Genomic DNA, 14883 nt, shown 5'->3' on the forward strand with positions numbered 1-14883 from the left:
TAAGGCTACGTGGGGTCGCTCGGGTGCGCGCTGGGTCGGGCCTCGGCGGGCGGCCCAGGACCTCCCCAAAGGGTCATTGGGGTCTGCCCTTTGGCCCCTGCCACAGGCCACGCCGAAGTCCCTCCCGCCTTGCAACACAGGTCGGACTCCGAGCTCCAGCAGGTTCCTCCACCCGGTTTCTCGTTTATTCAAATTACAGCGTCGCGCTCGGGCAAAGTCCGGCCTCGGCGGGCGGGGTCCGGCCATCCGCCCTCCGCCTGGGCTCTGCTGACCCCTGGTGGTTGGGTCGGCCGCTGAGGGGACCGCGCCCCTGCCCTCCTAGTCGCCCCGCGGGTCGCTGCTCCGCAACGGGAGGAAGGCGCGCAGCAGGAGGCGGGAGCTCAGGCAGCGGAGGGATCTGTGAGGCTGTGTGGGGATGGAGCCGCAGCCCGGGGAGCAGGAGGCCAGAGACAGGGCCGAGGGGGCCTCTCGGGTCAGGTGGCCGGGGAGTGGGCCAAAGGTCCGGAGGGGTTCCCAGAGGGGGCCCGGGGTATGTGCTCGCACGTGATGAGGTGGGTGGGCAGCGCCTGGGTGTCATGAAAGATGACGAAGATGCTGGGCTGGCGGAGGCAGTCCACGGCGCTGTCGTAACGCGGGAGCACGTGGCCCGGGGCCCGCTGAGGGGGCGCCCGCAGCTCGCGGTTCCCCAGGCCGTAGTCGCCGGTCAGCACCCGCGCCACAAACACTGCCTTGTGGCCGTCGGCATTGGGGGGCGAGTAGCGGTTTTGCACCGACAGGGAAGCGCGCTTGGCGAAGTACACGCCCTTCCCGTACAGCGTGCCTGTGGGCGGGACAGGCTGGGGTCAGAGTCGCGCAGGGCCGCAGAGCCCGCGCCTCTGCCCTACCCAGGCCTCACCGTTGAGGCCGCAGAAGCTGCGATTGAAGCCGTACACGCAGATGTCTGGGACGGCGGCCGCCGACGTGCCGTGGTACAGGACGTGCTCGACCGGGCGCCGCTCGCAGCGCTGCTCCAGGCGTTCTCGGTGCAGCTCGTACTGCTGCTGCAGCAGCGGGTGCAGCACGCGTTCCACCTGCCGGGAGATGACAGGGCGGTTTGCACACCTCCCCCCGCCCCCCGGGTCTCGGGCCGACGGGACCGCGCTGAGCCAGGAAATCAAGAGCCCCGTGTGGAGGTCAGGGCCTGGGGAGACGGCACAGCTCCGATCGTGCTCTGTCTAGCGGCAGACATTAGGCGGACATTAGCGACCTCGATGGGGCTCCTAGTGGCACTGGAGGGCTCCCAGGGGGGCCTGCAGGTGAGCAAACCCAGCCGCTCACGGGATCTCGGCATCCACAGCCAGGCCTCTGTACAGACAAGCTGAGCCAGGTGCCCACTCTGCCCGCAGGGCTTCGCTCCCAACACCAACAGACACACCTGGACACTCTGTGCTGGGGAGACCAGGTGACCAGCCAAACAGTCAGCGGTGGACCAGCTTCTGGGACTCACACAGAGGTTCTAAAGAAATTCTAACTAGTCTCTGCAGAGGGGATGCAGAAGAATGTTATGTCCATTAAACAAGACTTTCTAACGTGAAAAAGAAATACTCCGAAAATTAGCAAGTTCCTACCTTAAGAATGGAATTGGTGAACAATTAACTTTAAAATACATAAAAAAAATTTTTAGCCCTGGTCGGTGTGGCTCAGTAGATTAAGTGCCATCCTGTGAACCAAAGGGTCACCAGTTCAATTCCCAGTCAGGGCACACGCCTGGGTTGCAGGCCAGGTCCCCAATTGGGGGCACGTGAGAGGCAACAACACATGATGTTTCTCTCCCTCTCTTTCTCCCTCCCTTCCCCCTGTCTCTAAAAATAAATACATAAAATCTTTTTTAAAATAATAAAAAATAGTTTAAAAAATTTAAAGAACTTATACAAGTCCACACCAGGAAAACAAACAATCAAATTAAAGATGGGCAAAGGACCTGAACAGACACTTCTCCAAGGAAGACATACAGAGGGCCCATAGACATATGAAACGATACTCAGCATCACTAGCCATCACAGAGAGGCAAATTCAAACCACAATGAGCCCTGCTGGTGTGGCTCAATGAACTGAGTGCAGGCCAGTGAATCAAAGGGTTGTCGGTTCAATTCCCAGACAGGGCACATGCCTGGGTTGCAGGCCAGATTCCACAGTAGGGGACGCACAAGAGGTAATCACACATTGATGTTTCTCTACCTCTTTCTCCCTTCCCCTCTCTAAAAATAAATAAATAAATAAAATTAAAAAAAATAAGCCACAGTGAGATACCACTTTACACCAGTCAGAGTGGCCATCATAAACAAATAAATAAACAAGTGCTAATGAATGCGGAGAAAAGAGTACACTGTTGGTGGGAATGCAGACTGGTGCAGCCATTGTGGAAAACAGTATGGAATTTCCTTAAAAAAAACTAAAAATGGAACTGTCTTTTGACCCAGCAATTTCACTGCTGGAATTATACCCTAAGAACCCTGAAACACCAATTCAGAAGAACCTATGCACCCCAGTGTTCACAGCAGCACAATTTACAATGGCCAAGTGCTGGAAGCAACCTAAGTGCCCATCAGTAAATGAGTGGATCAAAAAACTATGGTACATGTACACAATGGAATACTACGCAGCAGAAAGAAGCAGTTCCTACCCTTCTCAATAGCATGGATGGAACTGGAGAGTATTATGCTAAGTGATATAAGCCAGGTGGTGGAAGACAAATACCATATGATCTCACCTATAAGTGGAACCTAATCAACAAAACAAACAAGTGAGCAAAATAAAACCAGAGACATGGAAATAAAGAACAAACTGACGGTGGCCAGTAGGGAAGGGGATGGGGACAACGGGGGAAAGAAGGAGAAGGGTCAAGTCGAGGAACACGCATAAAGGACCCAGGGACAAGGACAATGGGGGGGTGATTGAATGTAGGGGGTGGGCAGGGCAGGGGAGAGCAATAGCGAAAAAAATGGGGACAACTATAATTGAACAACGATTAAAAAAACTTTAAATTTGTTTAAAAGAATGAAATTGCTGAATCAAATCTATTATTCGGGTAGGCCAAATAATAGGATTGTGGAAATGGAGTTCAGGAGGGACCCAGAGCTAAAGAAAAAAGACCGAGACTGCGAGAGGACAGGTGGGAGAGGAACTGTGTGACAGGAACTCCACTGGGACAGGGCAGAAGGTGACAGGAGCAAGGGAGGCACTGACAGAAGACAGTTTCCCTGAGCCCAAGGTGGCATCTTCGGGTGGAAAGGATCCCTGAGATCACAAGGACCGTGGGGAGTGACGCATCCCTGGCACCTGCCGGCCAGAAGACGTCAACCTTCAAAGCGAAAGACTACTAACGCCCACGTGCACACCAACGTCAACGCAGAAATGGAAAAAAGAACAGGAAGTCTCGCATTCTTACACCGGGCCACTCGCCGCCAACACTGGGTGCTAAGAGACCATTGAGAACTTTTTTTTTAACTTTCCAAGAGCAAAAAATTTTAAAGAGAAAAGAAAAAGAGCAATATCATTCCAAGACCTGGAGGAAGACGTATTTGGACCCTGAACACTACACCCAGCCAGACTGTGAACAGTGAGGACAAAATCGGGACACGTGAAGATAGGCAAGAACCAGCCGTGATCAATTAAGTTGATAGAAACGTCTTGAGTAAACACGTAACTTTTGTTTGAAAAAGAATAGTTGACACCATTATCAAGTTATAGTTGCAAATTAACCCTAATTGTAAAAGGCAAACTACATTAAAAGTCCAATATGGCTACTGCCCACTGAAGGAGATACTTCTACTGAACAGAAAAAAGATCTGTGCAAGAGGCTGACCGGGGGGCATGAATGGCGACCCAGCGGCCAAGCCCAGCACGGAAAAAAATGGGGAAAGTGAGAAGAATTAAGAGCCGTTAGTTCCTGAACCCTGGAATATCCTCTTTCGTGTAACCCAGTTTTAATCACCGGGATTCCATTTCCCCGTGGTCCCTATGGTTCGATGGTGTATATTTCCATTATCACTGTCCGTCCATCAACCTCCCGTCCAAGGACGGAGCTCTGTGGTGGCCACAGAATGGGACGAAGCCCACGTGCCCACCTCGACAGCAGAACGAAGAGGACGTGACCGGCCACGTGTGAGAGGGAGGATGGAGGAGAAAAGAGAGTGGAAGGCAGGCCATCCCTTCCTTCCACCCAGGAAGGTGAGCAACAGTTTCCAAAGCTCAGTGCAGGGGAAACACTCAAGTGCACCCTCCAGAGCCAGACGGTGCTGCTGGGAAGACTCAAAGTGCGAGTAACTGACAACGCCGGCCGGGGAGCCGGGGGTGTGACTGCCATCACGGCCCTCCTCTCCCACAGTGCGGACAGGACAGCTGCTAGGTCCAGGGATGGAGGAAAATGCTCGGTCCGAAGCTTATCAGTCACCTCCAGGAAAGCGGTGGTGGCGGGTGGTGGCGGACGGTGGTGGAGAACAGGACAGGCCTGGGGAAGGCCAGAGGTTCTGCCTTTCTAACCAGCTCCAGGTTGCCGGGGCTGCTGGGCCTACCCACAACTTTTCGCATCGAGAGCCAAGCATTCGCCTGGCACCACTAGCACAAGGAACCAGCTCTCATTGACCCTTCCCTCTGGCCCTCTGCAAGCCCTGCCTGTAAGAACGCAGCCCTGCTCTCTGCTCCTGGCACCCCCGTCCCCTTCCTTCCTTTCACAGCCAGCTCATTTCAGACCGGTTCCTGCCCTCACCTTCCAGTCCCTCCTCATCCGCCAGCCCAGCTTCAGCTCCAGACAGCTGAGCAGCCGGCAGAGCCTCCTCCCCACTCCTTTCCTCTGGCCACGAAGATGTTCTGGACCTCCTTGCCCTCCAACTCCCCTCCCCGCCTCAAGGGTCCCTTCTCAGCCTCTCCTCCCTGCACTCCTGGGGTTTCACTCTGGCTCCCACCCGTCGGTCCCAGCCTTTCGTGAGGCACCCTCGTGCTCGGAGTTGCCACACTTAGCAAGTAAAACACAGGAGGCAGCTGTGGCGCTGCAGCCAGCCCTCCTGCTGGAGCCCACTGACCGTGGGAGTCAGGAGAACCACCGGCCAGCACGTGCAGTCCCCACAACAGCCGTGAGATGGCGTCCCCGCCCCGTGCTCCAGATGAGGAAACAACACTGAGACAGTCACACCCTCACCCTCGTGTAAGTGGCAAAGCAGAAACTTGCTCAAACCTTTCAAACCCCGGGACCCCCAACCTCTAAGCCCTCGTCTCCCCAACCCAGACTTTGTGAACACCCTCTGGGCAGGGACCAGGGGGTACTCCCCGCTCCCCACCCCCAGCTTCCAGTCTGCCTCACACCAGGCAGCTCCGGGCCAGCTGACCCTGACAGGCAAGATTGACAGCCCACAGGCTCTGCAAGATGAAAACAGTCCCACGAGCCCAGGAGGCCAAGAGGCTGAGGAGACCGAGCCTGGACTCACCCGGATGATGCGGATCCTTCTGTGGAAAGTGTCCAGGGTATCGTAGAAGGCCTGCACCACCGCCTGGAACTCCTGGCTGCTCTCCGCCAGACACTCCAGCCTGCCCAAGGGCCCCTTCAGCCTCTGCGGTGGCACTGACACAGGGGAGAAAGAGGACCTAGGCCATGCCTGGGGCTGGGGGTCCCTGAGAGCTGGCGAACTCCACCCTCCCCCAGTCCCAGGTGCCAACTCACGGGTGGTGCTCGAAGCCTCCAAGGCCAAACTTGGATCCCAGGGGCCGGCCAGCAGTGCTGCCAAGTGGCGGGCCGCACAGACGGGCTGGACCCCAAAGCCACGGAGGACAGCACAGTCATTCTGAAGGGCAACACTCACGCCGTGGCACCGCTCCAGGCGGGCACACAGTTCTGCGGGCAGCATGTGGCCCCGAAGCCCCACTGTCTCCTCTCGGAGGTGCACCTCCAAGGCAGCCCCCAAGGCCCGGTCCAGCTCATCCAAGTCCTGCTCAAAGGCCACATGCACCGCCAGCTGGGCCTGGCCCCCCGTGCCCCCACCCTCCAGTGTGGTTGGCTCCAGCAGGGAGATGGCCAGTGCTTTCTGCAGTGCAGCAGCCTCCTCCTGCTCAGCCACCTGGTCTTGCGGCTCCAGTGACCGGTGGAGAGCCAGCTGCAGTGCGGCTTCCTCCTCCAGCTGCCCAGGTGCCCCGGTGCCTGGGGCTGGGAGCTCCTCCTCGAACCTAGGTGCAGGCTCCTCCTCTGGCTGCTCCTCAGGCTCCTCCTCCCAGGGCTCCGGGGATGGCCTGCCCTCCCTGTCCAGGCCCTCCAGGGTGGCCAGCCGCTCTCGAACCTTCTCTGGGGACAGAGAGGGTCACTAGGTAAAGGGTCAAGCCCAGCCAGGGTGGGGCTGCAGGATAGGAAGTGTCAGAGAATGGATGAAGATGGGGGTGTTAGGAGGTATGGGATCACCAGACAGTAGGAGTGAAGAGCAGGGCAGAGGATGAGGTCAAGAAAGGGCCACAACACCAGGTCCCCAGTAGGGGTGCTTAAGAAGCAACCACACATTGATGTTTCCATCTCTTTCTCCCTCCCTTCCTCTCTTTAAAAATAAATAAATAAAATCTTTTAAAAGGGAGGGGGCACAGCATATGCTGGGTATCCCCAGGGAGCCCTACCCAGGCTCAGATTCTCCTGGTCACTGCCTGTGCTCTCCGGGGGCCACAGAGAGTGGGGCTGGCCAGGGAGGGCCTGGAGGGCCTCGGGAAGGTCCACCTGCCAGGAGAGAATGTTAGGGTCCACTGGGCCCACGCCGCTCCCAGGCCTCTGAGCAGCAGCGGGGGAGGCACCAGGCTGAGGTGTGAGGAAGGGGAGGCGCGGGGGCAGGCTCCAACTCTACCTGTGCAGAGTCTATGTCCAGGCGCTCTGTCCCAAAGACACACTGGAACTGAGCCTCCAGCTCCTGGAGAAGGTGCTGCCCCTCGGGGCCCAGCAGGAACTGGGCACTGCCTGGGTGCTTCAGGCTCAGCGCGTGGCAGCTCAGGCTGCCCAGCAGACTTTGCAGAAACTCCTGGGCTGCCTGGCATGGGGCCTGGGCTCCACAGAGCTGCAGGACCATTGGGGTGGGGGGCAGTTCACAGGTTCAGGGCATAAGAAAGGTACCCAGAGCCCCCAGCAAATGGGGCCAAAGGTGAGGAATCCTCAAAGGCTACTCACCCGAAAGCCAGTCATATCTGATCCTTCCAGGGGGAAGAGGGCGATGTCTCCCATGCCAGCAAGGAGGTCCCCGTGATAGAGCTGTATGAAGCGCATGGCCCCTGGCTCCATCAACAGCACCATCTCCACCAGCTCCTCCTGCTCCGGTGAGCCCACCTGCTCCGGAGACCCCATGGAACGCTCCGTTGGGCCCACTGGGCCTGGAGACCCTACAGGCCTCGGGCTTACCACCCCTGCCTGCCCTGGATACCCCACGGGCTCCAGGCTTTCCCTCCCGTCCTGTTCCAAAGCCCCCGCGGGCTCCAAGACGACTGGCCTGGCCTGGCCCAGAGACCCTATGGGGTCTGTCCTTAGAGAGGCTCCGGGCTGGCCTGTTGCCTCCTCAGAGCCCAAGGTCACTGCCTCTATACCCTTCAGCGCCCTCTCTGGCCCTCCAGCCTCCAGGAGAGCGTGCTCCGCGGCCCCAGCCCCGAAGTCAGCCAAGTGGTCCCCTCCACTGGGGTCCCCAGCAAGCTCCTCGGGCTCTAGGACGCTGTAGTGGGGGACCAGACTCAGCTCCAAGCCCTGTAGGCGGTGGTCCTGCTGCAGCACCCGTTCAGCCACTGGGGGGAAGGGAGAGGACAGGAGGCCCGTCAGTGGTCTGAGGGAGGGGGCGTGGGCCAAGTCCGTCTAGCCCTACTCACCCTGCCACTGCTGGAAAGCGGCCACGGTGCCCAGCTGCCCCGGCAGGCTGCGCAGGCCCTCCAGGGGGCCCCCGCCGCTTCGGCGCTCGTTCTCCAGGTACAGCTCCAGCAACAGAGGGTCCACAGGCGAGGTGCCCCCCACCACACGCACCGCTCGGGCCTGGGGCACCCACGCCAGGGATACGTCAGCCCCATCCAGGCCCAGGGCCCGGACCTGCTCCTCCAGCACACGGATGTCTGTGGAGAAGGTTCACGTTGGCTCAGGGCATCTTCCCTAACAGACCCGCCTGTTCCTCTCCCCCCTCTCACCTGCCTCAGAGAGGGGCTTGGGCAGCTGGACCAGGGCCCTGTCTGGTCGGGGACTGGCCAAGACATGGCAGGGCTGCTCTGGGTGCCCCATGGCATGCAGCAGGGCCTGGATGTGTTGCTCCAGGTGCTGGGGTGCAGCGCCAGGGGGCAGTCCTTGGAGCAGGAGGCGTGCAGGGGCACGAGGCGGGGCTGGCCGCACGCTCAGCCGAGCACCTGGTAGCACGTGCTCCTTCTGGGCCAAGACCCTTGCTGCGTCTGTGGGCAGGGGTCGGGTGGGGTGGGGTGTCAGTGCCGGCGGCCCATGAGGTGCCCAGGCTTCCCTTCCCATCAGCCTCCTCACCTGCAGGCTCTTGAAAAGTGAGTACACCCCCGTGGCCAAGTCTCTGCCAGCTCAGCACAGGTCCCCCCCCAGAGCGTCGGTGGTTCTCGAAGTAGAGCATGAGCAACTCATCGGGGATATTGGGGGGCAGCCCGCTGAGCTCCACTGCCGCCCCCACCTCCTCTGCCTCTGCCATTGCAACCCTAGGGCAAGGACAGGGTGGGGGCGGGGGGTGTAGGATAGCCACCCCACAGTCCGGTCCCACCCCCTCCCAGCCCCCTCCAACCCTGCTTCTCCCTCCCCCCACAGCATTCCCTGACACCCCCCTTCATCTTGGGCAGCCCACATTCCGCACTTACACTGCCCCCTGCCTGGGCCTCCCCAGCCCACGCCTTTAGCTAGGGCTCTGGCTCCTGCTCGGAAGTCAGAAGGCCAGGGACCAGAAAACAAAAGTGAAACTGTCTGAGGGAGGGAAGAAGGGAGGGGCCTGACGCACTGGGCGGGGTGGCTGCCCAGGAGGTGCTTCCCTTCCTACTGGCAGGCCCTCCTGCAGAACCTTCCACCCTACCGCAGTTCCTCAGCCCAGAGAGACCCTAGCGACCAGGTGTTGGCTGGGCATGACCTGTTGGTCCAGCCCATCAGCCCCATTGTCCCACCCCAGCCCAGTGACCCACAGGGTAGGGGAAGTGGCCCACTCGCTGTCCTCTGCTCCTGCTGTCCTCTCCCCGTGAACCTAAAAATGGCCAATCACCCTCCCTACTAAATCCACCAGGGGGCTCCAGTCACTGCCTCCTACTCAGGGACCTCAAGCCTCTGTGTTCCCTCCCCAACAGCAGAAGCATCTTGGGTCTCTAGGCACACCCCTGGCTCAGGCTTGCTTTCAGCTCTCCCCAGGAACCTCCCCAGACTTGCTCCCCACCCTTCATATCTAGCAGGGGAGCAGCTCTCACACCTGACCTTGTAGGTCAAGTGCTTCCCAGCATAGCCTTCCTCTGCCTCCTCTACCCACTTCCCCGGGTCTCTCTGCCCTGGTCCATGCACCCACCCAGTCTTCCCATCTCACATCCTCATCATCATCGTCATCGTCACTGTCACCATGGAACCCCAGAAGGTGCAGGCATTGTGCCTTGATGCTGGAAATCTTCGTCACAGAACAGGAGTTGCAGGCACAGACAGGGCCCGCAGTAGTGCTCACAGCCGAGCTGCACCTTTAGAAGCCGGCTCCCTCTTGGCCCATGCTCCACTTGCTTCCAGCCTCTCAGAGACGTGTGCCCAAGACTCTGCTCTACCTCCCACCTGCCATTTACCCACCAGCCTCCACCCCTGCTGCTCTGCCAGGGGACTGAGGACCTGCCCAGCCTGCACTCCCAGCTGTACACCTGGCTCCGTGGCTGCCTGCACCCCGGTCTGACCGCCATCATCTCTCACCTGGATCACTAACTTTCTAACCTTCTAACTAGTCTCCCTCTGCCACACCCACCCTCCCCCACTGTCCGTCCTCGACAGAGCAGGCAGAGTGAGCCTTGCAAAGGGGGTCCAAGCTGCTGCAGCTTGGGCCATGGTGAAAGCCAGAGTCACTCACAGTAAAAGCCGAAGTCCTTTGGAGGGCCTGCCTGACAGAGCCCCAGGGCCCTCCGAGGCTCTATCCCCTGGGCTCCCCATGCTCAGCCAGGTCCAGCCTCTTCCACCCGTGCAGCTAACTGCCCCCACCTCAGCATCCTTGCACTGGCCTTTCCCACAGAGCCACCTGGCCACGCTGCCCCTTACCCACGCTTAGTTGCAGATTTAACTTGAAGCTAAAAGTCTTTAAGGACCTTATACAGGCCGTTTCAAAGGCCCTGGCCTCAACTCCATATTTGTCATTTTTTATCATTTCCTCAAATTGTATGCACTTTCAGTTCCACAAAGCACCAGTGTGTCCCTGCCTGCCCTATATTTTCTCTCCTCAGAGAACGCGCCACCTCCTAAGATGCTGTGTAATTTCTTTATTATGCTGCTCCCTGCTGCAGAGGGCCAGCCAGGCAGCGGTGCCCTGGGGCAGCTCACGTCACCACCAGATTGCTGAACTGTTATGAACCAGTCGTTAGACTGGTGGCAGCTTACACTCTGTCGGGCGGAAGGTGCCAATCAGGGCTTCCCCTCGCCAGACCCAACGTGGAGCCAGCACACCACGGACACAGGACAGAGCCTTTTCCAGACCACTGCGGGGCCTGGGGGAGGACAACCGTGCAAGAGCCAGGAGCACAGCAAGGTCCCCAGGCCCCAGGTGGAGAGGCGCTGCAGCAGGGGGTGTCCCCGGTTGCAGCAGTCAGCTCCTGCTCAGGAGGACCGCTGGAGCTGGGGGGAGACGTGAAGCCCCCCCAGTCCTGGGACGTCTCTAACCCTCAGCCCCTTCGCAGTGAAGCAGGGCTAAGGGTTGAAGCCGGGCGGGAGTGGAGGTGTGGTGAAAACGGCGAGGCTGAAAGGTCTCCTGTGGATCCTGGAATAGTCTGCTTTCGGTGACTGGCACAGATGACGGAGCAACTACATGATCAGGCCTCCTGATCGGGGATAGCCTTGAATGAAAAGGGAAAGCGGTGTTTTTAATCCAGGAAAGGATGGAGAGTTCTTGGCACGCTCAGTAATCCCAGGTTTAGGAATAAATTTCTCAGCTCTCTGAACCAAATTGGCCTGACAGACCTCCGCCTCCCGGCGTCTTCAGCCCCCACGGCCCAAGCCCACTCGTCGGCGGACCTTGTGGGACGCGGGGCCTGGGCCTAGAACTCTGAAAGGAGCCAGTACGGCGGCGCAGCGAGTGGAGTCCTCGGAGGAGAAGCCCCACATTAGCCGCGGCGGCTCCGCCCCGCGCCCGCTTGGCCCCGCCCACCGCCGTCCGGCCCCGCCCCGCGCCCGCCCCGCTCCGTCACAAGGCCCCGCTGCGTCTTCCCAGCCGCAGGCGCAGGCCCAGCCAAGCCGGCTGCGGAGCGGTTGCGGGTTTGGGTGCGGGCGCAGCGGCCATCGACCGCGCGGCCGCACAGCGGACACCGTGCGCACCGTCCTGAGAAGCCCCGCGAGTGGTGAGTCCCCGGCCCAAGCTACGCGTCTACCTGCTGAACCTCCGGGTCGGCCGCCCCCGCCCCCGCATGGACCCTGCGTAGCCGAGCGGCGCCACTGTGGGTCAGTCGGTCGGTCTGGTCGGGGCTCGCAGCCCGCTTGGGGCTGGGGCGGTGGCCAGGGGTCGAGGACCCGCGGCCTGGAGCGGGAGGGAGGTGGTGATGCGCTGCGGTGGTGGCGGGACCCGCGGCCCGAGCGCCCGCCGACCGACCGGGCAGAAGGGCCCGCCCTGCCCTCGAAGCAGGTTCGGTGGCCGCCGCCCCCGTTCGCTTCGCCCCCACGCCTGCTTTGTTTCTCCGCACGCCCTCTTGTCCCTTCCATCCCCCACACACCCCCGCACCCCGCTGTTCCTGGCGTACCCCACTGGCAGGCACCCCGGCAGCCCATCCAGGCCTGCTGCCCCCACCCCGGGAGCGAGGGACGGACGGGCCCTGCTCTCCGAGAGGGGTCAGGGCTCTCGCCGCTCACAGATGGCCTGCGGATTTCGTAGGATAGAAATAGCCGCCGGCTCTGGCCCCTCAAAGCGGCTTAAGGGGCGGGATGCTAAGGGGAGGGTCCGGGCACACCCCACACCTCCCGACCGCGCCCCCAGTCCCGACCTGGCGGCTCCGACCGGGAGACCCCAGATCGGTGAGAAGGCCCTTCCACTTGCTTCTAAGAAACAACCGGAGCCCCAAATCCCGAGACTGACAGCTATCTCCTCCTCCACCCCTCCTCCACCTTCGGGATTGGCCTAGAGCAGCCTCTAGCCAGAAGCCCCAGGCCCAGCCACCCACCTGGTGCCACCCCGCCCCGCTCTCCTGGCCCCTCTGTCCGGGGCTGCCGACTGACTGGCTGGAGACAAAGGTCATGAATTCCCCTTCCTGAGACCGGTTTCAGTTTCCTGCAGCAGGTGGGGCAGCCCCAGGCTGATTCTCGGGGGACTAGTGCCCCCAGGGCTGACTGTTCTCTCTCTTTCCTCTAGGGGGAGACCACAGAACCTGAGGCCATGCCTCATGAGAAGAGTTTCTTGGTGTCTGGGGACAACTATCCTCCCCCCAACCCTGGATATCCTGGGGGGCCCCAGCCCTCCATGCCTCCCTATCCTGGGACCTCTTACCCACAACCCCCGTTCCAGCCTTCCCCCTATGGCCAGCCAGGGTATCCCCAGGGCCCCTACCCCCAAGGGGGTTACCCTCAGGGTCCCTACCCCCAAGGGGGCTACCCTCAGGGTCCCTATCCCCAAGGGGGCTACCCCCAGGGCCCTTACCCCCAAGGGGGCTACCCCCAGGGGCCGTATCCGCAGAGCCCCTTCCCACCCAACCCCTATGGACAACCACAGGCCTTCCCAGCCCAGGACCCTGGCTGTGAGTAACGTGCAGGGGCTCGGGGAGGGCAGGGGCTCCAGGCGTCGCAGGTAGCTCTGACCCAGCCCATCCTGCTCCTCAGCACCTCAGCATGGGAACTATCACGAGGAGGGACCCCCGTCCTACTATGACAACCAGGACTTCCCTGCCACCAACTGGGATGACAAAAGCATCCGCCAGGCCTTCATCCGGAAGGTGGGCCTGGGGCTGGGGTAGGGCGGGGCCGAGCAGTGGCACTGGGCAGGCTCTGAGCGGCCCCTTCCTCAGGTGTTCCTGGTGCTGACCCTGCAGCTGTCCGTGACTCTGTCCACTGTGGCCGTGTTCACGTTCGTCACGGAGGTGAAGGGCTTCGTCCGGGAGAATGTCTGGACGTACTACGTTTCCTATGCTGTCTTCTTCATCTCCCTCATTGTTCTCAGCTGCTGTGGGGACTTCCGGCGAAAGCACCCCTGGAACCTCGTTGCACTGGTAACCCCAAAACCTGCGCCCCTGGCCCCCACAGCTCAGCCTTCCCACCCCACACGCACAGTTTGCACTAACAGGGGGTGGGGCTGAAGCAGCCCCCACACCCAAGGCCTTGTCTCCCCACAGTCAATCCTGACCGTCAGCCTATCCTACATGGTGGGCATGATCGCCAGCTTCTACGACACTGAGGCGGTCATCATGGCTGTGGGCATCACCACGACCGTCTGCTTCACGGTGGTCATCTTCTCCATGCAGGTGAGGGGTCTTGGTGGTCACCTTCCCACGTGTGTGAGGGCCCCCAGGTGGGGCTGCTGGCTTGGGGCCTAGCAGGGCGGGCACCCAGGGCCTGCTGTCCCCTGTGTCCACAGACACGCTACGACTTCACATCATGCATGGGCGTGCTCCTGGTGAGCATGGTGGTGCTGATCGTCTTCGCCGTCCTCTGCATCTTCATCCGCAACCGCATCCTGGAGATTGTATACGCCTCACTGGGCGCGCTGCTCTTCACCTGCGTGAGTGAGGGGCTGCCTGGGGCGGGGGTGGGCGCAGGGGTGGGCAAGCAGGTCCCTGAGCACTGCGTGCTGTCACCCCAGTTCCTGGCAGTGGACACCCAGCTGCTGCTGGGGAACAAGCAGCTGTCGCTGAGCCCAGAGGAGTATGTGTTCGCGGCACTGAACCTGTACACAGACATCATCAACATTTTCCTGTATATCCTCACCATCATCGGCCGCGCCAAGGAGTAGACCTAGCCCTGGCTCCAGCGGGGCCCCACGCAGGTGGCGTGGCTGGCATGGCAGTGCCGCCTGGACCTCCCCTCTCTCTCCCTGGGCGCAGCCTGGGACAGAGGAAGCCCCTCTCCACCCTTCCTATGTGTACACTGCAGATACTTCTGTTTAGACCCACTGTGGCCAGCATGGCCTCTTCTAGCCCCCCCACCCTGCCACAGGGCAGCGAGGCTGCATTTCTGTGCCACCTCCTGCCCACTCACTGTTGCATGAGCCCTGTCTGCCAGCCCACCCCAGGGAGCAACACCAGGTCCCAGGGGACAGGGATCGAGCCAAGAGGTGAGGGTGCACGTCTCCCCTCCTGTCCCAGCTCCCCGCCTGGCATAACGTACCCCCTTCCCCCCCTCACACCCACCCTGGAGTGCTGCCCTCTGGGGAGCCTGAGGGCTGAGGGTCTCACCCCTGTGCTGCGGCCTGAGGGCAGAGAGGATGGAATGTTTGGGGGGAGAAGGATGCCTTCTTCTCATTCTGCTGTCTTTAAAACTCCAATAAATGGGACCCTCTGCTCTCTGTGCTCTTCTTCTCACTCTTCTCAGCGCCACTCCTTCCACGGGGTGGGGAGGCACCTGGGCCTCACCAGGGCGGTGAAGGTGGCAGGACCAGGTGTTCACGGTGGGGTTCGCTTGTACTGGGGGTTAATGGCCGCAGTAGCTGGTCCTTCTCTACCCACACTTCCGCCTCCCTTCTTGCAATCTCCCCAGCCATGTCCTAAGGT

General features: G+C 60.6%; 2 protein-coding genes across 4 annotated transcripts; one reads left to right on the forward strand and one right to left on the reverse strand.

Moving 5' to 3' along the window:
• Nucleotides 1-154: 154 nt before the first annotated feature.
• Nucleotides 155-9075, reverse strand: PARP10 (poly(ADP-ribose) polymerase family member 10). 2 transcript variants are annotated; one of them, XM_045860822.1, is made up of 11 exons: nt 8839-9070; nt 8501-8682; nt 8161-8415; nt 7852-8088; nt 7169-7770; nt 6852-7058; nt 6631-6727; nt 5696-6310; nt 5463-5596; nt 896-1070; nt 155-820 (listed from the first exon to the last, which is right to left on the reverse strand). In XM_045860822.1, the coding sequence occupies exons 2-11, from the start codon at nt 8673-8675 to the stop codon at nt 474-476; spliced, it is 2844 nt and encodes a 947-aa protein (XP_045716778.1). In that variant the 5' UTR covers nt 8676-8682; nt 8839-9070; the 3' UTR covers nt 155-473. The 2 variants fall into 2 exon arrangements, with proteins under 2 accessions (XP_045716778.1, XP_045716777.1); XM_045860821.1 differs by having other exon boundaries at nt 5463-6310; nt 8839-9075.
• Nucleotides 9076-11379: 2304 nt separating this feature from the next.
• Nucleotides 11380-14678, forward strand: GRINA (glutamate ionotropic receptor NMDA type subunit associated protein 1). Of its 2 annotated transcripts, none has more exons than XM_045860930.1 (7): nt 11380-11535; nt 12537-12918; nt 13001-13113; nt 13186-13386; nt 13510-13638; nt 13752-13895; nt 13977-14678. In XM_045860930.1, the coding sequence occupies exons 2-7, from the start codon at nt 12561-12563 to the stop codon at nt 14124-14126; spliced, it is 1095 nt and encodes a 364-aa protein (XP_045716886.1). In that variant the 5' UTR covers nt 11380-11535; nt 12537-12560; the 3' UTR covers nt 14127-14678. The 2 variants fall into 2 exon arrangements, with proteins under 2 accessions (XP_045716886.1, XP_045716888.1); XM_045860932.1 differs by having other exon boundaries at nt 11535-11635.
• Nucleotides 14679-14883: the final 205 nt, after the last annotated feature.

This window comes from Phyllostomus hastatus, unplaced genomic scaffold (assembly GCF_019186645.2).
Source record: "Phyllostomus hastatus isolate PE091 unplaced genomic scaffold, TTU_PhHast_1.1 phas_scaffold_21, whole genome shotgun sequence".
Classification (NCBI taxonomy): Eukaryota; Metazoa; Chordata; class Mammalia; order Chiroptera; family Phyllostomidae; genus Phyllostomus; species Phyllostomus hastatus.